Source organism: Labeo rohita, chromosome 19 (genome assembly GCF_022985175.1).
Source record: "Labeo rohita strain BAU-BD-2019 chromosome 19, IGBB_LRoh.1.0, whole genome shotgun sequence".
NCBI classification, from domain to species: Eukaryota; Metazoa; Chordata; class Actinopteri; order Cypriniformes; family Cyprinidae; genus Labeo; species Labeo rohita.
In genome coordinates this window covers 33,686,047-33,711,105 of record NC_066887.1, presented here as the reverse complement: position 1 = coordinate 33,711,105, position 25,059 = coordinate 33,686,047, and the positions used below count along the sequence as shown (strand labels likewise).

The following is a 25,059-nucleotide window of genomic DNA, read 5'->3' as shown; positions in this document are numbered from 1 at the left end:
TCTTTAGCAAACCAACCACTTAAAACCAGTTGAACGCCAGCTTAGTCTGGTTTTAGGCTTTTTTTAAGCAGAAAGATGCTGTTGTGCACCTATTTTAGCTGTCTTTCAGCCTGGTCTGGTTCTAGCTGGTATAGCAGGCTTACTATACTGCATGGGGCAAGTTGTCACAATAGGAACCTGCTGCTTTATGTAACACTGATTTATGTAAAATATCTGTGTTTGAAATCTACTAAATACTATCTAAAGCAAAAAAATAATGCCAATAACGTTTTCTGACTGGTTTTAGCTGGTCTTCCAGTCTGGTCTGGTGCCAGCTGGTTTAGCATGTTGGTTTTCGAGGGGTTTTGAGCACTTATTTAGCTGGCCAGGCTGGGAAACCGGCTGGTCAATCAGCTAAAACCAGCTATTTTAACCGATGTTTAAACTTTACTTTTAAAAATCATCATAATCATTATACAGTGTGGGGCAAGTTGTCACAATAGGAACCTGCTGCTTACTGACACTGATTTATGTAAAATATCTGCGTTTGAAATCTACTAAATACTATCTAAAGCAAAAAAATAATGCCAGTAACGTGCCAGCTGGGGGTTTTGACCACTTATTTAGCTGGCCAGGCTGGGAAACCAGCTGGTCAATCAGCTAAAACCAGCTATGTCCATTTTAAACCATGTTTAAACTTTACTTTTAAACTGTTTTTAAAAATCATCCCAATCATTATACACCATGGGGCAAGTTGTCACAATAGGAACGTGCTGTTTACTGACACTGATTAAAGTAAAATACCTTGTTTGAAATCTACTAAATACTATCTAAAGCAAAAAATAATGCCATCATCTACAGAATATATATATATATTTCAAATGTACTGTAGGCTATTGAATGCTTTTCAGTATGACAACAACAATAAAGCCATTATTCTGATTAAGAGACACTTGAGGTTTATGAAAAATGACTTTTTTTGGCGGGTCTTCCAGCCTGCTCTGGTGCCAGCTGGTTTGGCAGGTGGATTTTAGAGAGGTTTTGACCACTTGTTTAGCTGGTTAGTCTGGCTGATCAACCAGCTAAATCCAACTTGGCCAGACTGGGAGACCCGTTCAAACCAGCTAAGTTCATTTTAAAGCAGCAAGCTGGTTTTAGCTGTTTTTTGTGCCACTATACAGTATGTGGCAAGTTGTCACAATAGGAAATCTATACTATCTAAATAAAACGAAAACATGACATCATTCACAAAATATCTGTACTTAAAACGTATCACAGACTATAAATACTTTTCAGCATAAATGGGAAAAGTGACAACATCATCAAAGCCATTGTTTTAACCTTGACATTACTGTTTTTGAGGCAAACTTCCAGTTAAGACCTACCTTAAGCGTATACTTGGCTCTCGCCTTAATGTACAGCCTTTTAGCGTGGTTTTAAGTGTTCGCTCGTTACCAAACCAAACTACCTAAAACGATACTGGGATATGTGGACTCTCTGAAAGCAATATACAAAACCTCTTTTATATATCGAGCTATAAAACGCGTGACAACTTGCCCCGTGTGTAAACACTGACATTTCCATTCATTCCCATGAGTTCGCGATGTTAGGATGCATCCGGCTACAGCATGACAAGGTAAAAACAATGAAACGCACTGTGAAAGGGTTACGATCGAGAGCCGAACTCACCCGAATCGGACCTCACGAGTACGAGCAGCACCGAGATGAGCAGCAGCAGCATGCGAAGAGCAATCAGATCACAGTATGGACGGATGCAGGAAGTCATAGCAGCATTGAGGGCTTGTGTGTATGTTTCCAGCGTTTGAACCGCAACTGAAAATCCCCCGGGAACACGTCAGACCCTCATCCGCGCGAACAAAGGAGGGCGATTCGCTTCACCTAACGACCTCCTAATCCCAATTTCCAAATTCAGATTAAGCGCGGCGGGACCGCAGTGCGCCTGGTTTGTTGTCATTGCGCGCTTTACGCATCGGACGCGCAGGTGACGCTCCGTGTTTGGCATCCGCGGTCTTCTTGTACCGTCGCGCAAAGGTCACCGTCCGCGCGTCATCCCTTAAAAGTGTACAGCGACGTAAGAAACTGCATTCATTGTTGTTCATTGCCGTGATTCTGAAAGTGGAGCTGATGAACGCCCACCTATGTGAGCCCGAACTGAGTCAGGCAGCGCTATGGTAACGACCCGCGCTGATCCCAGATCAGTCTACTGTACCAGAGGAGGAGCAGGAATTTTAATGTTCCCCCCGCTTTTCTTCTTGTAAGAATGAGAGGTTGTTGAGTAAAATCCTGGCAGGATTTGTATTGAACGCTTTTGCTTCAGCAAGGAATTTAAACAATGACAAGTACAAGGCTTTCTGACTTTAGATTTAGATTAGTCAGAATTGTGAGATTAAAAAGTTTCACTTATCTTTTTTATTTGTTAAACCACCTCAGCCACCTTCATTTCTGACGGGAATGAAAACGAGGCTGTGAGGGACTGAAGTACAGCGCGTTTAAAAAAAAAAAACTTACCGATTGTTTGTGTGAAGAAACTAGACAAAAACTCAGTTAAACAGTCTTTAAAGTTGTTAAGATTACATAATCTTTGACTTTCGCCGTTGTAAAGACTGTCCGTTAATCGTCACAGCCTAATTTTCATTCGCGGTAAATTCAATATGGCGTCTAATGTTATGTGCACACCAAAGGCAAAGCGAATATTTGCCCGCGAAGCGAATATTTGCATATTAACAGTCATCATCATCATAAATCCTTTAAACTTTTTTAGATTTTGATTTTTAAAAATATGTATGTGCATTTATAACACTATATTTTGTGTTATATCACCTTTTCATCAAGTTACAAAAAAACTAGTTAACGCTATAAGAGGTTGTGTCAAATGCCACGTCTATGGGAGGGACGGTAAATTTAACATTGTTCTCTCTTCTTATTGCCGATATCAGTCTCTCTGAATTTTTTTCCTTTGATTAAAAGTTGTGAAAACACTATCGTGTAGTTTTTCTTTTGCTATTTGAGCAAATGTGAATGCAAAAAATATATTTGTGGTACTCTCCCATTCACAGCTCTCAGATTTTACCCAACTATGACGACTTCCGCTATGAGAAACCCGGAAATGCGAGAAAGGTCCATTGGAGCGTATATCGCACATTCGTGGCAATCGCAAGACCAATTCGCGTTGACTTTGTGTGTAATCTACTAGTGTTGGGAGAAACAAACTTTTTCAAAGCTTCGAATTGAACCAATTGCTTTGCAAAATGAGTCAAAATGTTTCGAAACACCACACACTAGAGATGCCTGCTGGTCAAAAGTATGTAAATGTGACAAAAACTCAGGCTAAAACATGCATAAAAAACAGCTTTTAAAAACCCATTGCAAATGCTTTATTGAACGTATAATACATTAAGTGCGATAAAAACAATAAAATACCATTAAATATGAAGTGTCTGTTAGAGATAGCCTTGTGGGCATCGCGCCAACATGTAGTGCCGTTGCTCTCCGGGCGTCCCGAGTTCGAGTCCTGGCTCGTTTCCTGTCATTGCTATACTGTCCTATCAAAATAAATGCGAAAATGCCAAAAATAAATCTAAATATATATATATATATATATATATATATATATATATATATATATATAGGCTAGTATATAGGCTAGTAAGAGACTTAACTACTTCTCATCCTTTTAATTACACAATTGCCACTACAAATTTGTCTACAAATTAATGAAACCGATCCAAGATCAGGTAAAAACCATAGACTGATTCAGTAGTTTGCCACTGGGGGGCGATCTCAATGAGCTCGCATGATTCACAGGTTTACAAAGATCACCCCCCCAGTGGCAAACCATTAGAATTTCGAAATGTTTCAAAACAGTTTTGACATAATGAAGCCTTGTTCATTAAAATCACATGACTTCGGCAGTTTGATACACGCTTCGAACCACTGGTTCGAATCAATTGATTCACAAAAGTTTCGAAGCTTCACGAAGCAGTGCTTCGAAAGCACCCATCACTATAATCTACTACTTGCACGAATAATTAAATTCGCTTTTGGTGTGAACACATCATAACCTGACGTGCCGGAAATGCATTTTCATACTAATGTGGTGTGCACACCAAATGCGAAGCGCTCTAGTTTGCACTAGTATATCACTCGCGTGAATAAAAACAAACAAAAAATAAATAAATAAAAATAATCATTCTGATTGACCAGACGTGTCAGTAAGCTCTTTGCTGATTGGCTTGTGCGACAACGCATCATGCAGATTTTCCACTCAAGTTGAAATGTTTGACTTTGCTCAGAAGATGCAATTGAGGTGTATTTCACGTGTTCGTGGCAACTGCATCGCCCAATTCGCATTGACTTTGTGTGTATTTTACTATTTGCATGAATAATTAAATTTGCTTTTGGTGTGAACACATCATAACCTGACGTGGTGGAAACGTGCTTTAATATTAATGCTGTGTGCACACCAAACGCGAAGCGAATAATTGCATCAAGGGACTTTGTGTGTAATCTACTTCCGCAAATAATTAAATTCGCTTTTGGTGTGAACACACCATAACCTGACGTGGCGGAAATGCGCTTTCACCAAACACAAAGCAAATATTTGCATTGCGTACTCGCTTTAGTTTACTCACGGGATGTGAAGACGCAATTGAGGCGTATTATCATGTGTTGTGATAAACTGACGTGCCAGAAACACGCTTTCATAATAATGCTGTGTGCACAGCACATGTGACGCGAATATTTGCATCACTTGCGTGAATAAAATCATGTAATGCTTTCCTCCATTTTCATGTCAAACTGGACGTGTCAATAAGTTCTTTGCTGATTGACAACACCTCATGTGAATTTTTCACTCAAGTTGTAATTTTTTTTAACTTGCGCAGAAGACGCGATAACGCACATTTGCGGCAATGACATCGCCTGGCACAAATTCTAGTCTATTCGCATCTTTGCATTGACTTTCTATAATCTAAATAATTGAATTCGCTTTTGTTGTGCACACACCATAAGAACAAAATCGTTCACTCAGAAATTAACATCACTCTGTCATTTACGCACCGTCCTGATATTACAACCTTTTTGATGTTTTTTTTTCCCAAATATAAGACATTTAGCTGCTTTAGCGTTTAGCAGGGACTGGCGCTGCTAAGCTTAAAAAAGTTGTGACCAAAATAAAATGACCAAAATAGCCTGTTTTTGAAACAGGGCTGAATTTATTTGATTAACAATGCAGTAAAAACAGTAAAATTGTGAAATGTTTTTACAATTTAGAATAGCTGTTTTCTATGTGAATGTCTATTACTATATGATTTATTTCTGTGATCAAAGCTGAATTTTCAGCATCATTACTCAGTGTCAGTGTCACATGATCCTTCAGAAATCATTCTAATATGCTGATTTGCCGTTCAGCAAACACTTATGATTATTATTAATGTTGAAAACAATTGTGCTGTGGAAACCGTCATACATTTGTTTTTCAGGATTCTTCTGATGAATGTCCAAGTTTAAGGGCACAAGTTGTATGAATCACTTTGATGGTGCATTTTGTCCCTGTTGGAGTTAAATATCACCCATCCTCTTCACTTTCATTTGTATTTCCATGGAAGAAAGACAAATCCAACAGTTCTGGAATGACATACAGGTAAATGACTGCAGAATTTTTCATTAGTGTACTAAGAAAAGGGATTTTACTGACGCACATTGCATTGCAATACGTTTCAAATTAGACGTGTCAGGAAAATGGCTGTTAAAAGGTACTCATTTAACAAGTAGATCAGATTTCAGTATGAGACACTTATTGAGCCCAGCCACGGCTGTTTATTTCTGTGCACTTATACACAACAGACTGTGAAAAACCGGGACAACAAATAACAGCCCATCTCTCCAGGCCAAAATGAGTGTTTCATCATGGGTGGAGGAGAGGACAATGGTGTCTCCTATTCTCCAGATAGCAGCTCAGTGGAAGCGGATTACGGGAACGGGTCCAGTATGTAGGACGTGTCCCGGCAGAGGGACGTTGTGACAGTCACAGATACGGACTGTGATAAACGGAGAAAGCGAAAGGACGGTAAATCACTGTGATCTGATTCCACCGTCAGCATGTTGTAATGTAGGTCATGAGACTAATAATAAGACAGGAGTTGTCCCTGTTTCTGTGACTTAAAAAAGTGACACTCCTTAAAGTTTAATTAGGCTCTGTGCTAAACTTTTCCCAAACACATTTGCCAGATTTATGGTAACAGTCATGCATGTTTTTTATAACTGTTACATCACTGACAAACAACATTTTTGCCAATTTTCTAAACACGTTCTTCCAAAATTCAATCCAAAATAAATAAACGTAATTAATTACATTTATTGTGGAACATACATGTATTTTCAATAAAACTATTGTCTGTTAAACTCAAAATAAGACAAAAAGAATAACTAAATAATACATATTTAATACAATAATTATAAATTATATATGTATTTATAAAATTATATATATAATATATATAATATATATAAACGTTAGCTTTGATAGGAAAAATGTATATTTGAAAAATGTGTTCTAATACTAAAATTCTAATATTTGACAGTATTACTGTTTTTTTGTCAAATAAATACAGCTTTAAAAAAAATTATATATATATATACACACACATCAAAATTAAAAAAAAAAAATATATATATATACAAAAATTATACACACACATAAAAATTGTATATATATTTATATTTAAATGTATATATTTATAATACATTTTTATAATATTTGACAGTATTACTGTTTTTACAGCTTTTCAAAAAAGAAAATATATAAATTATACACACACAATAATCTAAAAAATATTTTTAAAAATTATGTATATATATATATATTAGCATACACAATATAAAAATATGTGTGTGTGTGTGTATTTTTATAGTTATAGTTTTATAGATGGTATTTTCATACATTAATACCGTCAAATAATGTTCGAATTTTAAGTGACTGTTTAGTATTTGAACTAAACAGTTTTTTTAAAAAAATTCCATTTATTTCAAATAGAAATCTTTTGCAACATCATAAATGTTTTCACTATCATTTTTGGGTCAATTTAATGCATCCTTGCTGCATAAAATTATTGTTTTAAAAAATAATCTCTTTAATTTTTTTTTTTTTTGCATACAGGTTAAAAAATAATGCATTGTGCCAGGTTTTATGATGTTTTTCTATTAAATAAAAACAGAACATGGGTTCAAAGCAACATGAAGGCAAATAAATAATGATTGAATATTCATTATTGAGTGTACAACTCTTTAAAACGGCTCTTTTTTGATATAAAAGCTACTAAAATGCTTACCAATTAGTTCTTTTTCTAGAACTAATGGATGACTTTTATTACTCTTAAAATGTGGCCGGTACTAATAATGAAGACTGGCAGGTCGTGTATTCAAACAAGCCGTAGGATTTCTGCGTGTTTCTCATCCTCCCCCATGGTATGTTCTCCTCCGGCCGTTGTTTTTCTTGCTGGTCGGTTGGGCTTGAGGCCACACTGGTCTGGTTTAATCTTCCTGCCACAATATATCACATTCCCCTGCTTGGACCGTGGGTCTCTCCGCTTGGGCTGCCCGCTGACCCAACGGGGCTTTTCGTCAAACTCCCAAACAAACGGGCCTCTCTGGATAGCATCATGGTTATTTTCTCTGCTGTGACATGTTTTGGTTAAGGCCTTAAAAGGCCAGTGACAACTCCAATATTTCACTTGCTTTGCATGCTGTAAAACACTCTCTGGCATGATGATTTCAGTAAATCCAACTCGCGCACGCTCCGTTCCAAAACCTAGTAAGCTGCATTTTTTAGGTATCACAGCAACTGTCGAGACTTTAGAATTCCAAAACTTTTTAGAATGTTTTTGAATTTTCGAATTTAAATTTTGAATTTAGAACTCTCAGTTGTAAAGGCTAAAATGGTTTCTAATTAAAAATAGACTATTTTACCCAATATATTTTTATGCTTATTTGTTTAAATGTTCAACTCTCAAAGTTTTAGAACGGACAAACCAAAGAATGTTCTACATAAAGGTCAAAGGTCACTCATGCCTCACATGGCGAATGCATCAGAGGTCACGGCAGCGGCAGCTCTAATCTGCTAACCAGCTCCTGGACTCATCAATCAGGGTTCACGGGTCAAAGGGAAACTGCTGCAGGTTAACGGCATGAACACTTGCTAAAATGCACCAGCCGTCACTGCAGACTTCTTGCAATTTTGCACATCGTTTAAGAACTTTTTAAGCATAAAGTGCAAAAAAGCCACGTCACGAAGAAAACGAATTAGCTATTTGTCAGTAAATCTAGAGTAACCTTTGTGACATTTTGTGTTTGCTTGACATTAAGATCAATGTTATTCACAAACCTTTCCACTTTACCTTTAGAAAGGGGAAGATGTAGTGAATTCCCCTTTTAGATGCTTCTGTTTATCACACTGTGAAACTAAACTAAACACCAACGTATTTATAGATATGAAAATGGAAACACCCACGCACCCACGCATTCTTCATTAGTGATTGATTAATGTATTGTCACATGGTCTAAATTACTATGCATATAGACTCAAAACAACAAATGTCACATTTCACCCCCGAAAAATATAAAATATCAGATTTTGCATTGAGAAAAAAAAACTATAATAGCATATTCTATCGTATTGTTATATATTATATTATATTATATATTATTTTCATGCCAATTAAGCATGTAAAAATAAAAAGTCTTTGCACAGGTATTTAACCTGTATATTGGTAAAAAATATTCGCTGTAAATTCAACAGACAATGTCTTGCCAAAAAAAATGATGGTGTTGTCTATGGATTTTTTTCTTACAGTGCAAATCTGAGGATTTTAGTTTTAGTTTTTCACAACTCAGTGTTTTTTTTTATATATATATATATATATATATATATATATATATATATATTATACTGTTTTGCAGTAAAAATACTTTAGTAATGATTTTTTACATGTAAATACTATACGAAAAATATCATTGTTTTGTGCAATAAGTAATGATATATATATATATATATATATATATATATATAATTTTTTTTTTTGTTAAAAATATCTTTTCATTTTAGTTTTATTTAAAATCTCAACCATACTATAAAAATGATGCAATACAGTAATTAGAATGGTATTTCTCACATTATAGCACGAAAAATTTGAAGATAATATCAATGCAATAAATAAATAAATAAATAAAGGATTTAAATCTAAAAATGTAAGAAACATTCTTAAATATAAATAAATATATATATTTTTAATTTTAAATTTAATATAAAATCTTGTGTTGATTATAGACTGAAAGGCGACCTGGAAATGACAAAAGGAATAAAATATTAGTGTAATATAATATAATAAATATAATATTTTCTTTTCATTTTTTTTTTTTTTTGTTTTAAACCACAACCATCAAAGCATGTGCCGTCTGTTAAAAATGCGAAATAAAACCTGGAAATGATAAATAGAGGCAAATATAAATAAATTATTAAAAAATGTATTTAATTATAAAATCTTGTTGATTTCAGACTGAAATAAGACCTGCAAATGACAAAAAGAATAAACTATTAGAAAATATTTTCTTTTAATTTTTGTTTTGCTCAAACCCACAAGCATCAAAGCACATGACATATGTTAAACATGACATATGTGTTTTTCTTTAGGTTGTTTTTCATATTTTCCGTGTCTGTGTCACGCTACAATCTAATGTTCACAGAAAATTCCCACTGTATCCATTGCAGAAGTGTTTAGCAGCAGAGATTTAGCATGCTTTACAACCCCGGCTTACAGCGGTTTAACCACATGCTGGACTTCACCAGCAAAACGTCGGATGTCAGTGAATGACACATGTTTACGCCCGTTACGAGCGCATACTGTCACATCAGCAGCGTGGGCCGAGTGGTCAACCACGCTAGGCTATGTGGAATCGCTGTGATTTCATCACTGTACGGCCACAATTGAGGAACTCGGTCACCACATTGTGGCATCAAAAATTAGTGGGTTCAATTTCAGGTTTGAGTTCGTCTTCAGAGCCGGAGGCTTTTCTGCTGACGTGACCTTGTATGGTATATAATCTAGTGAACCGCAGAGAGGTGTAACGGCGGTGAGGAACAGGTTGTGAGTCCTCAGGGCCTCAGACTGACCACACGACGGAAGAACAGCAAGTGAACGAAAAGATGAACTGAGTCAGACGCGTGGGCTTTCACTAAAAGAAATTCCCCTGAGCTAATTAAACAAACGTCAGAGGCAAATAATGCTGAGCCATAATGAAGAATCAGTGACATTTACGTTTGTTTTCTTCTTACAAGAATGAGTACAAAAACACTTGCTCAAATGCACACGATTTTTTCTGTCATTTCTGATGGTTGAGTGTCAATGCTGTCAAGAGCCATGTGAGGCCGATGGTTTATGTTAGACTGTAGGATGACGTAGGATGACTGTCTTGGCTGGGTGAAGATGCCATTTTTGTAAATTGCTTGTTTTTGCAAACAAAAAAGTCATTGAGAATACACATGTGAAGGGAATGCTAAATAATCAAAAATTTGTGATGTGAATCAAACACATTTTTCATCATTTGTTCATTTGTGAACTTGTATTGAGTCATCTTAAAGGTAAAGTGTGTCATTTTTACATTAGTATTCAAATATTTGGGGATTTAAATATTTATGTATTTTTAAATATTTGGGGATTTTAAAGAAATGAATATTTATATTCAGTAAGGATGCATAACATTTATCAAGTGACAGTAAAGACATTTGTAAATAAATAAATAAATGCTTTAAATTCAAAAATTATAATATATATATATATATATATATTTTTCACATTATGGCAAGAAAAATTAGTGAGAAAATAATGTCATAATGCAATAAATAAATAAATAAACAAAATAAATAAATCTAAAAACGTAAGAAAAATTCTTAAATATAAATAAAAAAAAATTATAAAAATATAAATCTCTTAAAAATCCCTTTAAAACAATATATCATTGTTGTTTTTGGAATACAATAATTACAATGTTGGGTTTTTTTTACATTATGGAAAGAAAAAATAGTGAGAAAATAATGTCACAATGCAATAAATAAATAAATCTAAAAATGTAAGGAAAATTCTTAAATATAAATAAAATGTATATTTACAAAAATATAAATCCTTTTTTATAATTTTGGAGTGAAATAAACCCTGGACATGACGAATAGAGAAAAATATTCAAATATTTTCATTTTTGTTTTGAACACACACATGAAAACACATGTGAATCATAAATAATCAGATATTTGTGTTGTGAATCAAACACATTTGTCATCATTTGCTCATTTGTGAATTTGTATTGAGTCATCTTAAAGGTAAAGTGTGTCATTTTTATACTAACACTGAAATATTTGGGGTCAAGTTTAGTTTCGAAACGAAATTAATATTTATATTCAGCAAGGATGCATAACATTTATCAGAAGTGACAGTAAACACATTTATGATGTGGCAAAAGATCTCTATTTCAAATAAATTATGCTCTTTCTATTCATCAAAGAATCCTGAAAAATAAAACTGCATCACAGTTTCCACAAAAATATGAAGCAGCATGATTGTTTTCAACATGAGAACATCAGAAATGTAAATCAAATATCAGCATATTAGAATGATTTCTGAAAAATCACGTGACATTGAAGACTGGAGTAATGATGCTGAAAATTCAGCTTTGATCACAGGAATAAATTACATTTTAATAGATATTCACAATAAAAACCGCTGTTTTGAATCACAATAATATTGCAGAATTTTACAATGATTTTTCAAATTACAATGCACAATGCAAAAAAAAAGACTGTATGTATGTAAGATTAATTAATTAATATTAAATCAATTAATTAAAATAAAAAATTAATTAAAATTAATTAATTCTTATGTGATTTTTGGGGTAAATTAAGACCTTGAGATGACAAGAAGAATAAAATGTTTTTTATTTTTTGTTTAAAATATCTTCTCATTTTTGTTTTGTTTTGTTTAAACCTCAACCATACTTTAGTACAATATTTTACTACTACTATTTTTTTTTTTTTTTTTTTTTTTTTTTTTTACATTTAAATACTATAAAAAAATGTTGTTTTGCAATACAGTAATTAGAATATTTTTTAACATCATTGCAAGAAAAGTTAGTGAGAAAATAATGTCACAATGCAATAAATAACTAAATAAAGGCTTGAAATCTAAAAATGTAAGAAACTTCCTTACATTTGTTCAGAACATCAGAAAAGTTTCTTAAACAGCAAATCAGCATATTAGAATGATTTCTGAAGAATCATGTGACATTGAAGACTGGAGTAATGATGCTGAAAATGCAGCTTTGATCACAGAAATAAATTACATTTTAACAGATATTCACATTGAAAACTGCTGTTTTGAATCACAATAATATTGCAGAATTTTACCATTTTTACTGTATTTTTAAAACGCAGCCTTGCTGGGCAGAAGAGACTTCTTTCAGAACATTAAAACATCTCACCAACCCTAAACTTTTCAGAATTCTTTCTCATCCCATAGCCTTGAAGTAAAGATCAAAAGACTATTATAGGACATATCATTTCATGATGCCAGTAAGTTCTAACTGCACAAGCACCAATCACATTTTCTTCAGAAGTCAAGGTAATTTTGCTATTCCAGTTGCTTTCCCCACTAATGGTGCAGAAATTACACACTGCACCTTTAAATAGCTGATGAGTTCATACTGAGCCTCTGTGTGATGAGTTTTGTTCAAAAGCAAAAGCAAAAGCTATCTGGAGAATCACATGCAGTTTGATAACCCTACTGATAATGTTTGCAAACTGTTTTTTATGTAACATTGTGTTATCATTAGTGAATTTTCCCCTACTTTTCCCCTACTGACCTCTGAAGCAAAACTAAAAGCTAGGTGTGTGGGCCGATCTGGAACGACTGTACAGTGTAATGTACCTTTTTCTTGGGAAACCGGTGGCTCTGAATCAAAAACCGGGAATTCACAGTCACCGCAGTGAGGCGGAAGTTCATCTGCAGGCGTAGGATTACAGAGCCTGTGGTCACAAGACATATAAATATTGATTTCTTCGAGGAACACACCCAAGGTAAAAGCATTACCATTCCAGAGTCCAAACTTCCTGCTGTATAAGGCTGTGTGTCACAGCCCTTATATATCACTTAATAAACAATGTTCTACATTGTAGAAGTTTCAAGAACATTAAAATGTTCTGATTATGTCATGATTAGAAAATTAAGGTTCTTAAAATGTTTTTTTTTTTTTTTTTCAATGTTATACTAACTTTGTTTTCACCAAAATAAAGTGTTTATTTAAGGACCAAATTTACTTCACAAGGCAAATGAGCACAATTCCAGAAAAGAGCTGATGGGAGGGAAAATCCTGTGTGTCATTTACTGACAATGTGCATATTAAAGAACACAGACGCAACAGATCATTTCCATAATGACCAGCACAATCTAGAGTAGTGCAAATTACTGCCTGCTTTTCTGTGTGTTAAATAATGACGCACATACCATTTAATTCGTGCAAACATTAGTAAATCTCTCCTATCAATTTTGCGTCTGAAAATTAAACTCCTGCAAATGCATACTCAATAAGGTCAGGCACAAAAATGACTGCGTCCATGCCTTTTCAGTGCTAATCCTGACAGTAGGGTCTAAAGGTGCCCCAGGGTAAAAGGCCCCTTTGATATTATTTTCCTCTAAACGAGTAGATGGCAGAAAAATATGGCGCAGAATTTTTCAAAACATCCATTTTTCAAGATGCACTTGCAAATTTGGCTGATCCTTGACTCGATCGCTGGCAGCAGCGCAAAGTCGATCTAATATTTGATGTTTTTAAAAATGCTGTAGATTTAAGTAGCAAATGAGAATCGCTAAAATTATTCACTATATCTTGAGACAAATGTCTTCTTAATGATTTTCAGTTTTGTTTTAGATAATTAAAACGGCAGTTTTTAAATAATGAAAGAATATGTAAAAGTATGGTATTTGGGATAAAAAAGTGCCTCTGCTGTCGAGGCTAAAAGGCACAATAATTAACATGATAATTAATAGAAGGCTGACTTTTTCATTTGTTGATATGACATTGTTAAATTCAGATTGTAAATATGATATATGTTGGGTGTAATAATCACCATGTTTATAATAAAACCATATTTAAAAACATGCTATTAAAGGAGAAGTCCACTTCCAAAACAAATATTCACATATAATGTACTCAACCCTTGTCATCCAAGATGTTTATGTCTTTCTTTCTTCAGTTGTAAAGAAATTATGTTTTTTGAGGAAACCGTTTCAGGATTTTTCTCCATATAATGGACTGATATGGTGCCCCGATTTTAAACTTCCAAAATTCAGTTTAAATGCAGCTTCAAACGATCACAAATGCGGTTGTAAACGATCCCAGCCGAGGAAGAAGGGTCTTATCTAGCGAAACGATTGGTTATTTTTATAAAAATAATAAAATTTATATACTTTTATACTACATCTTGTCTTGCTCTGCCTGAACTCTGTTTTTGTTCTGGTTCATGACAGTGTGTATGTCGAAAAACCCATCTCATGTTCTCCCTCAACTTCAAAATCACCCTATATCGCTGTTTTACCTGTTTTGTTAAGGGTGTTTGATCTTCTTTGCATGTTCACTTTGCAAAGACTGTGTCAGTACTTCTGCAGTGATGTAGGATGATTTTGAAATGAATTTTTAAGTTGAGGGAGAAAATACGATTGGAGTTTTTGGACATACCCTAACTGTCTTGAATCAGAATACACAGACTTCAGGGAGAGAAAGACAAGACGAGCATTTGAGATCAAATAGTATTTAAATTGAATACCCTTCTTTCTCAGCTGGGATCGTTTACAACTGCATCTGGGATTGTTTGAAGCTGCATTTAAACTACATTTTGGAAGTTCAAAATTGGGGCACCATATCAGTCCATTATATGGAGAAAAATCCTGAAATATTTTCCTCAAAAAACATAATTTCTTTACAACTGAAGAAAGAAAGACATGAACATCTTGGATGACAAAGGGGTAAGTACATTATCTGTAAATTTTTGTTCCGGAAGTGGACTTCTCCTTTAAAATTACCGGAAACCACTAGATGGTTTCCGGTAATTTTAATCTGACCTTTCCATTTGTTGACATGACATTGTTAGATTCAGATTGTAAATATCATAAATTATGCTGGGTGTAAAACTTAGAGATAATCACTATGTTTAGAATGAAATCATTATATTCAAAAACATGATATTAATCATATCATGTAATAAAATATAATTTGTTGTTACTACTGTAAATCTATATTCAATTAATGGAAACCACTAGGTGGCTGAAAAATGTGGCGTAGCACTTTCCAAAACATGTGCATGTGCAAATTTGGCTGATCCTTGACTCGATCACGGGCAGCAGCGCAAAGCCGTTTCTGTGCTTACTTGATCTAATATTTAATGTTTTTAAAAATGTTGTAGATTTGAGTAGCAAATTGCTCAAATACGTGAATATATCTTAAGACAAAGGTCTTCTTAATGATCTTCTGTTTTGTTTAAGATCATTAAAACAGCAGTTTTAAATAATGAAAGAATATGTAAAAGTGTGGTATTTGGGGTAAAAAAAAAAGCGCCCCTGCTGTTGAGGCTAAAAGGCACAATAATTAACATAATAATTATTAGAAGGCTGATTTTCCATCTGTTGACATGACATTGTTAGATTCAGATTGTAAATATCATATTATGTTGGGTGTAAATCTTAGAGATAATCACCATGTTTAGAATCAAACCATCATATTTAAAAACATGATATTAATCATATCATGTAAAAAAAATGTCATTTGTTGTTACTACTGTAAATCTATATTAAAGGAGAAGTCCACTTCCAGAACAAAAATTTACAGATAATTTACTCACCTCCTTGTCATTGAAGATGTTCATGTCTTTCTTTCTTCAGTCGTAAAGAAATTATGTTTTTTGAGGAAAACATTTCAGCATTTTTCTCCATATAATGGACTGCTATGGTGCCCCGATTTTGAACTTCCAAAATGTAGTTTAAATGCAGCTTCAAACGATCCCAGATGTGGCTGTAAACGATCCCAGCCGAGAAAGAAGGGTCTTATCTAGCGAAACAATCGGTTATTTTCATAAAAATAATACAATTTCTTGCTCTGCCTGAAATCTGTTTTTTTTCCGGTTCATGTCAGTTAGGGTATGTGGAAAAACTCCAGTTTCATGTTTTCCCTTAACTTCAAAATCGCCCTATAATCGTTGTTTTACCTTTTTTGTTAAGGGTGTTTGATCTTCTTTGCATGTTCACTTTGCAAAGACTGGGTCGGTACTTCTGCAGCGATGTAGGATGATTTTGAAATGATTTTTGAAGTTGAGGGAGAAAATATGATGGGAGTTTTTTGACATACCCTAACCGTCTTGAACCATAATACACAGAGTTCAGGGAGAGAAAGGCAAGACGAGCGTTTGAGATTAAATAGTATTTAAATTGTAATTTTTGTAATGACAATAACCGATCGTTTCGCTAGATAAGACCCTTCTTCTTTGGCTGGGATCGTTTACAACCACATTTGGGATCGTTTGAAGCAACACAACATTCTACTAACTTAATTTTCACCCAAAATAAAATTTAAATGCTTATTTTTTATATTATAAAGTGTGTTAAAATGTCTATTTTTTTTGTCTTGATTATATCTTGTCTTGACGTTACTTAAAGGTTCCTAAAATGTTTTTACAAAGTTCTAACTTTTTCTTCACCCAAAATAAAACGTTATTTAAACACTTATTTTTAATATTCTAAAGAATGTGCAAAGAACATCATGTGGACGTTCTGAGAATGCTTTCTCTCTGTTATGAGAAAGTACAATTTTTTAAAAAGTTATAACAACATCCCATAAACATTACTTTATGCTCACGTTCATAAAACTTCTAAAAACATTACAGTGAATGTTCCCTGTTAGCTGGCTTCTTCCACAGCAAATATCTTTCTTCAGTGCCTCTTTGATTTTCTTGAAGTTCTGAGAAATATATAAATGTTTTGGTTTTTCATCACTGAGTAAGCTCTCTAATCTCCATGTATTTCTTTGTGGGGTTTTCTATCATTATTATGCCTACGGGCACATGTAGGAGTCTGAGGGACTTTCCTCTGAAAAAAAAAAGGAGACGATTCCTGACAGCACCTTTAATGTTTCCTGATTTCCTGGACACCTGTAAATGTTTAAGGAGCGAGCAGTGGTGCGTAAAAAGCGATGGCCGCTAGAGGTCTTTCACTATGACGCGTGCACGAAAAGGGGAATCACAGCTCACGCTTTACTCAGGACGGCCTTGACATTTCATGAACTTGAACGCTAATAAAACCGTCATTACAGAGTTAAAGGTCTGTCAGATTTCACCCTGCACAAAATATCTTAGAAAATTCCAGCTAATTTTCCCTACATCAGATGGTCCTCATAGTTTATAAATCCCATTTATTTATTTGTTTATAATTAGCTTTTTATGAAAAATAACTGATGTAATACAGCTGGATATTCATTCTGAAAAAAATGCATAATTGGTTAAGAGCATTATGAGCGCCATCATGTGGAGAAAACATTTTATGCTCTTCTGTTAATCTATCTATCTATCTATCTATCTACATTTTTGTTTAGACAGATCAAGTCTTGACTACAAAAACAGTGTAGTTTTACTGTATTCACTTGTTTTGTCTGAGCAACATCACAAAAATGTAGCATTTGAGTTAGAAATATATGTTTAAAAGCATCATTGCTCAAAAAAAGTGTTTATGCAACTAGACGTTTGACTCAAAACTAAATTTACTGAGATACATCTTGTGACAACTAGCCCCGGTCACTCTTACAATAGCCACTCTTGCAGTAAGCTAATTTATTAAAATAATATAGTCATTCAAAAGATTTTTATAGCATTTTTTATTTTTAAAGATGTCTGTTATGCTCATCATAGTCGCATTTATTTGATCAAAAATATGCAAAAAAACGGTAATATTGTGAAATATTAATGCAATTTAAAATAACAGTTTTCTAATTAAATATGTTTAAAATGTAATTTATTTCTGTGATGCAATGATGAATTTTCATCAGTCATTACTCTAGCCTTCAGTGTCACATGATCCTTCAGAAATCATTTGAATATGCTGATTCTGCTTAATTTTTAAATTTTAAATTTGTCTTTTTTTGGAACCGGTGATACTTTTTTGGAACTTGTGATACTTTTTCAAGATTCTTGAAGAATAAAATGTTAAAAACACAATATAATATACAACATACACTACCGTTAAAAAAAACTGTGGTCAGTTTTTTTTTTTTTTTTTTTTTTTAAAGAAATTAATATTTTTATTAAAATTGATAAAAAGTGATCGTAAAGACTTATTTTGTTAGAAAATATTTATATTGTGAAGAAATGCAATGCATTTAAATGCAAAGAATCCTGAAATTAAAAAATGATCACAGCTTCCAAAAATAAAAATAAAGCAGCACAACAGTTTCCAACACTAATAATAAATCAGCATATTAAAATGATTTCTGAAGGATCATGTGACACTAAAGCCTTGAGAAATGGCTGATGAAAATTCAAAACTGCCATCACAGGAATAAATTATATGTATATGATTATGTAAAGAATTTTTATTTATTACCAAAATATGTGTGACAGCCCTATTTCTCAAATGCACTCAGACACACTTTTCCTTAAGTGGCCTCTATTTTGTTCCATTTCTGTCACCAGAGTTTCTGCGTAGTAAAACAGGCCACAAACTTCTCGCTTACATTCAGTGAAATATAAACCACTACCTCAGACACTCCTCGGTTAAGCCACAGAGTTCTGTTCATCACGATTTCACCCAAACCACCTTAGTGGGCACTTCCTGTGGTCTCTGGAGACGCGTGGGTCACTCTTTTCTTGTGTGGGTGAATAAATAGTTAATGAGGGCCTTGTTTACTTGGGCGATTGGACACTGACACAGCAGATGTCACCTGAGATAGTCTGAGATAAGACAAACCAACCACACACACGGTTGTTTTTCTGTCAGAGTGGGGACTTTCCATTGACTTCCATTGTGTCACACTGAGCTAATGCTATTTTATACCCTAAAACTACACCTGACCATTAGACAAAGATATAAATAGATAGACAGATAGATAGACAGAAGACAGCTGCATTGCAGAAAGTGCAATGAAGGGTCAGCACAGTCTAACAGACTTGATGAGATGACTGAATTGTTTGATCCTCTAAAGTACACCAATAACACACACACACACACACACACACACAGAGTAAACGTTTGCCTGAGGTCAGTGAAAGTGAAACACATCCCGTCTCCCTCTAGAAGAGTTTGGATGCCAATTTCTGCCCCTTCAATTATTAACGACAGCTTCATTCATTAAACATCTAGCTCTGGCTGAAATCATTAAACTATCACAAACACATAAATGTCACTAATGGATGCTGAATCTCTGAGGGTTAAACTTAGATGAGTAACATAGTAGATTGCCTTCGGGAAAGACCAGCTTCTGAGTAAATGCCCTAAAACGGTAACAAAATTGGGTACTTTTACAGGGCAGAGAATAGTCATTGTGCAGTCAGTTTCTCCTACAAACCACTGAGACTAAATGAACAGAAAATGTCCTGATTCACAAATGTTTCTCCTCAGAGCTCATATGTGATGTCTATGGAAGCCTGTTTCCACCACTTAAAAAAAAAGACACAAAGAAGGTGATTGCAACTTTTTATCTTTTGCAGTTGTGAGAAATAAAGTCTGCAAGATTGCAAGATATAAACTCTCAATTTTGAGTCAAAAAGTCAGAATTGCAAGTTATAAATGAATTGTAGCTCACAAGTTTATATCTCACAATTCTGAATTCTTTTCTCAGAACTGTGAGATATAAACTTGCAACTGCGTGTTATAAAAGCAGAATTGTATGATTTAAACTCACAATTACAAGTTATTAAATCAGAATTGCGTGAAATATAAACTCACAATTGCAAATTATAAAGTCAGAATTATACGAGATATAAACTCGCAGTTGTGATAAATAAAGTCAGAATTGCGAGATATAAACCTGCAATTGCATATAACAAGGTCAGAAATGTGAGATACACGTGCAATTCTATAAACTTGCAATCACAAGTTATAAATCGGAACTGTGAGTTATAAACCTGCAGTTATCAGAACTAAAGTCAGAATTGTGAGTTATAAAGTCAGAATTATGCAAGATAAAAAAAAAAAGCGCAATTCTGAGAAAAGTTGTTCAGATTTAAACTCGCAATTAGGAGTTATGAAGAATAAATTGTAAATCACATTTTGGACTTTTTCCTCGCAATTCTGGCTTCTTTTTTTGGAATTGTGAGATAGAAACTCGCAATTGTGTGTTAAGTCAGAATTACGCTCATAATATAAATTTGCATTTTATAAAGACAGAATTACGCAAGATAAAAATGTGCAGTTCTGAGAAAAATCTCTGAAAATCACAGATTTAAACTCACAGTTACAAGTAATGAAGTCAGAAATGTGGAAAACAAACTTGCTTTCTATAAAGTCAGAATTATGTCAGATAAAAATGTCTGAGAAAAAAGTCAGAAATTGTGAGAATTGGGCAAGATATAAACTTGCAATTACAAGTTATAAAGTCAGAACTGTCAGTTAAAAACTCGCAGTTATGAGAAATAAATTCAGAATTGTGAGTTATAAAGTGAAGTAAGAGAGATATAAACTCATAATTGTGAATTATAAAGTCGGAATTATGCGAGAAACGAACTCGCAATTGAGAGTTAAGTTAAAATTACACAAACTCAAAATTGCGAATTAAGAAAGTCAGAATTAGGCAAGATATAAATTTGCAGTTTCGAGTTACTAAGTCAGAATTACTTAGAAAAACAATAATAAGTAGAACAATCATAAAAACAATGATCACAACAATAAAACAAAAAATGTAAAATGCAAAAACTGATTGATTTAATGATGTAAAAATGATTTAAAAATTGATTTAAAATAAATTTAAGACAGTTAAAAACAGAAAATGATTATACATAATGCAATCAGTTCGGACGAAGCACAGTGCTCATTCAGTAAATGCACAGCTAAACAGATGAGTTTTGAGTCTAGATTTAAATGTAGCTAATGTTTTAGCACATTTGATCTCTTCTGGAAGCTGGTTCCAACTGCGGGCAGCATAATGGCTAAAAGCGGATTCCCCTTGTTTTGTGTGAACCCTCGGTATTTCTAACTGACTCGATCCTAATGATCTGAGTGGTCTGTTAGGTTTATATTCAGTGATCATATCTGCAATGTATTTAGGTCCTAAGCCATTGAGTGATTTATAAATGAGTAAAAGTACTTTAAAATCAATTCTAAATATAACTGGAAGTCAGTGTAGGGACCTGAGGACTGGTGTGATATGCTCAGATTTTCTGGTTCTAGTCAGAATCCTGGCAGCAGCGTTCTGGACGAGCTGCAGCTGTCTAATGGTTTTCTTTGGAAGGCCAGTGAGGAGACCATTACAATAATCCACGCTGTTTGTGATAAAGGCATGAACAAGTTTCTCCAAGTCTTGACTGGAAACAAAACATCTAATTCTTGCAATGTTTTTGAGATGATAGTATGCTGATTTAGTTACCGCTTTGACATGACTGCTGAAACTAAGGTCTGACTCCAGAATCACACCAAGATTCCTGACTTGGTTTTTAGTTGTTTGACCCCTAGCATCAAGGTATGCATTCACCTTAAGAACTTCCTCTTTGCTTCCAAATGCAATGACTTCAGTTTCTCCTTGTTTAACTGAAGGAAGTTCTGGCACATCCAACTGTTAATTTCATCAATGCATTGGCAGAGGGACTCAATGGGGCTGTAGTCATTTGGCGATAAGGCTAGGTAAATCTGGGTATCGTCAGCATAGCTGTGATAGGCAATTTGGTTCTTTCTCATTATTTGACTTAGTGAATATAAAACTCGCAACTCGCAATAAAAGCATGCAATTTTGAGAAAAAAAAATAAAGTCATAATTGTGCAAAATATAAACTCACAATTCCATTTTATAAAGTGAGAATTACGCAAGATAAAAGTGTGCAATGCTCAGAAAAAAGTCTGAATGTCGAAGATTATTGTAACTCACAATTTTGACTTTTTCTCACAACTGCAAGTTATATATCTCTCAATTCTGACTTTTTTTTTCACAATTCTGGCCTTCGAGGTTTAAAATCGCAATTGCAAGAATTATGTGAGATATGAAAATTGTGTCAAAGTCAAAATCGCAGTTGTGAGAAATAAAGTCAGAATTTCAAGATTTAAACTCGCAATTGTGCATTATAATGTCAGAATTGATCAAGATACTTGCAATTACAAGTTATAACGTTGGAACTGTGAGTTATAAACCTGCAGTTATCAGAACTAAAGTCAGAACTGTGAGTTATAAAGTCAGAATTATGCAAGATAAAAAAGTGCAATTCTGTGAAAAAAAGTCTGAACTTCACAGATTTAAACTCCCACTTAGGAGTTATGAAGAATAAATTGTAAATCACATTTTGGACATTTTCCTTGCAATTCTGGCTTCTTTTTTTCAGAATTGTGAAATAGAAACTCGCAACTGTGTTAAAAAGTCAGAATTGCAAAATAAAAACAAAGCCTTGCAAAGTCTTAAAAAAAGGTCAAAACCTCAGAACTGCCACTATTTCTCAGGATTTTGAGTTTATATCGTGAAATTGTGAGTTTGTGAGTTTAAATCTTGCAATTCTAACTTTTTCACAATTGCAAGTTAATATCTGGCAATTCTGACTTTATAATTCACAATTGCAAGTTTATATCACACAGCTTTGAAAACAAGTCAGAATTGCGGAAAAAAAGTCAGTGATTGTAAGCTAAAAAAGTTGCAATTACCTTTTTTATTTTTCATTCAGTGGCAGAAACAGGCTTCCATACCTTGCTCTAGAGTTGCACAACCTCTAGTATTTAAATCCCAAACAATAAAATTTTTCTCCAGGCTTCTTTAGACTTCAATCGATCACTCTAAATTCAATTTTTGCTTTTCCCCGCAGTTTTGCTTGCTTTTCCCTCGTTCTGATGATGCATCCTTATTTAATAGATTATTAAAATGTCAGTGCTATTTATAATCACACATTGTGTTTTCTAACGCAAGCAGTTCGTTGGCAGTGCTAAAGTAAGCAGAAAGGAGCTGAAGTGCGACTCGAGCCTCTCAGCGGAGGGTTAATCGTGTCTAATGTCTTATTGATAAACAAATAGCGACGGCTGGCAATAAAAGTGAGTTAAAGCGTATTGTGGCAGGCTTTCATAGCTCAGACCGATCCCCCGAGAGCAATATCGATTGGACAGTCATTTCTGTGCGGCGTGTTGCTGTCACAGACTGAAGTTTATGACTGCGACGTGTGTTTGCATGACTTCACAAACAAACCACCTCATTTAGAAAACTAGAGGACATTCATGTAGAATCACTTTTGTATAAAGTGCACATAATACATACCATTGGTTAAAAATAGGGCTAGACGATATGACCTATGATTAATTGAATGTTTTACTTCAATTGCGATTAATGAGCGATTATTTTTATTTTTTTTAATTTACTACTGTATTACTTCTGATTGGTCCACTGTTTTGGAACTGACATTGATGAGCGGCGCTGCGTGTCAAAGTTTAAATTCTGGTAACTCAACACGGTGTCTTAAAAGCTTAAGACGCTGCAAAAGACACAAGCATATAGCGCCAACTACAGAGTGTATGTAGTATGTTTTTAATGGGACAGTATTAACAGGATTTAAAAAATAATATACCCAACAAGGGAAAATCACATCTGTTAGAGGTTCTGAATTTTGGTTTTGATTACTTTTTGATGAATTGTCCAGCCCTGGTTAAAATATCAAATGATTTCATGGGAATATATGGCTATTTCTGAAAGATCATCTAGCAGCCTAATGGTGTCATTCCACCAACAAACATTCAAAACATTGGGATCCTGAACGGAAAGAATGAGTGTGGTTACTAAATGAGTTACTGTGTTGAACATGGGAAAAAAAGAAAATGGACTGGCTGAAAAAGTAGAGAAAAAGTTACAAGAAAATAGTTTGGAGAAAAAAGAAAATGGGAAAATAAGAGGGGATAAAGAATGAGGGTGAAAATAAATTGGAAAATGGGAGAAGAAATAAATAGGGGAAAATGGTAAGAAGGAAACAGGAAAATGGAAAAAAAATGGGAAAGTGGAAGAAAATGGGGGGAAAAGTTGAATGAAAGAAATAGTGAGAAATTCATTGGGGAAAAAAGCAGGAGAATGGGGGAAAAATTGGAAGAAAGGAGAAGAAAGTGACGAAAAGGTAGAACAAATACATTTGGAGAATGGAAGGAATCAGTGTAGTTATTAAATATGTTGAAAATGGGAAAAAAGAAAATGGATTGGGTGAATATTTGAGGAACAAAGATAATTGTGAGAAAATAGTTTGGAACAAAGTGGGACAAAATAAATTGGGAAAAATGGAGGGGAATAGGAAGAAGTAGGAATAATAGAAATGAATGATCATCTAGCAGCCTAATGGTGTCATTCCACCAACAAACATTCAAAACATTGGGATGCTGAACGGAAAGAATGAGTGTGGTTACTAAATGAGTTACTGTGTTGAACATGGGAAAAAAAGAAAATGATCTGGCTGAAAAAGTAGAGAATAAGTTATGAGAAAATAGTTTGGAGAAAAAAAGAAAATGGGAAAATAAGTGGGGATAAAGGATGAGGAAAAATAAATTGGAAAACGGGAGAAGAAATAAGAAGGGGAAAATGGTGGAAAAGTAGGAAGAAAACAGGAAAATAGAAAAAAAATGAGAAAGTGGAAGAAAATGGGGGGAAAGTTGAATGAAAGAAATAGTGAGAAATTCATTGGGGAAAAAAGCAGGAGAAAATGGGGAAAAACTGGAAGTAAAGAAAGTAGAAGAAAGTGGGGAAAAGGTGGAAAAAATACATTTGGAGATTGGAAGGAATGAGCATAGTTATTAAATGTGTTGAAAATTAGAAAAAAAATGGATT

General features: G+C 34.0%; 1 protein-coding gene across 2 annotated transcripts in view; it reads right to left on the bottom strand.

Moving 5' to 3' along the window:
* itgb8 (integrin, beta 8) overlaps positions 1–25,059 on the bottom strand; it is an 81,690-nt gene that overhangs the window by 30,782 nt on the left and 25,849 nt on the right. The window contains exon 4 of one of the 2 annotated variants that reach the window (XM_051137187.1): positions 12,969–13,066. In XM_051137187.1, the coding sequence (XP_050993144.1) occupies positions 12,969–13,066 (98 nt within the window). Of the gene's footprint in view, positions 1–1,668; positions 2,201–12,968; positions 13,067–25,059 lie in introns of those variants that run through there. The other variant, XM_051137188.1, reaches the window with a different exon arrangement.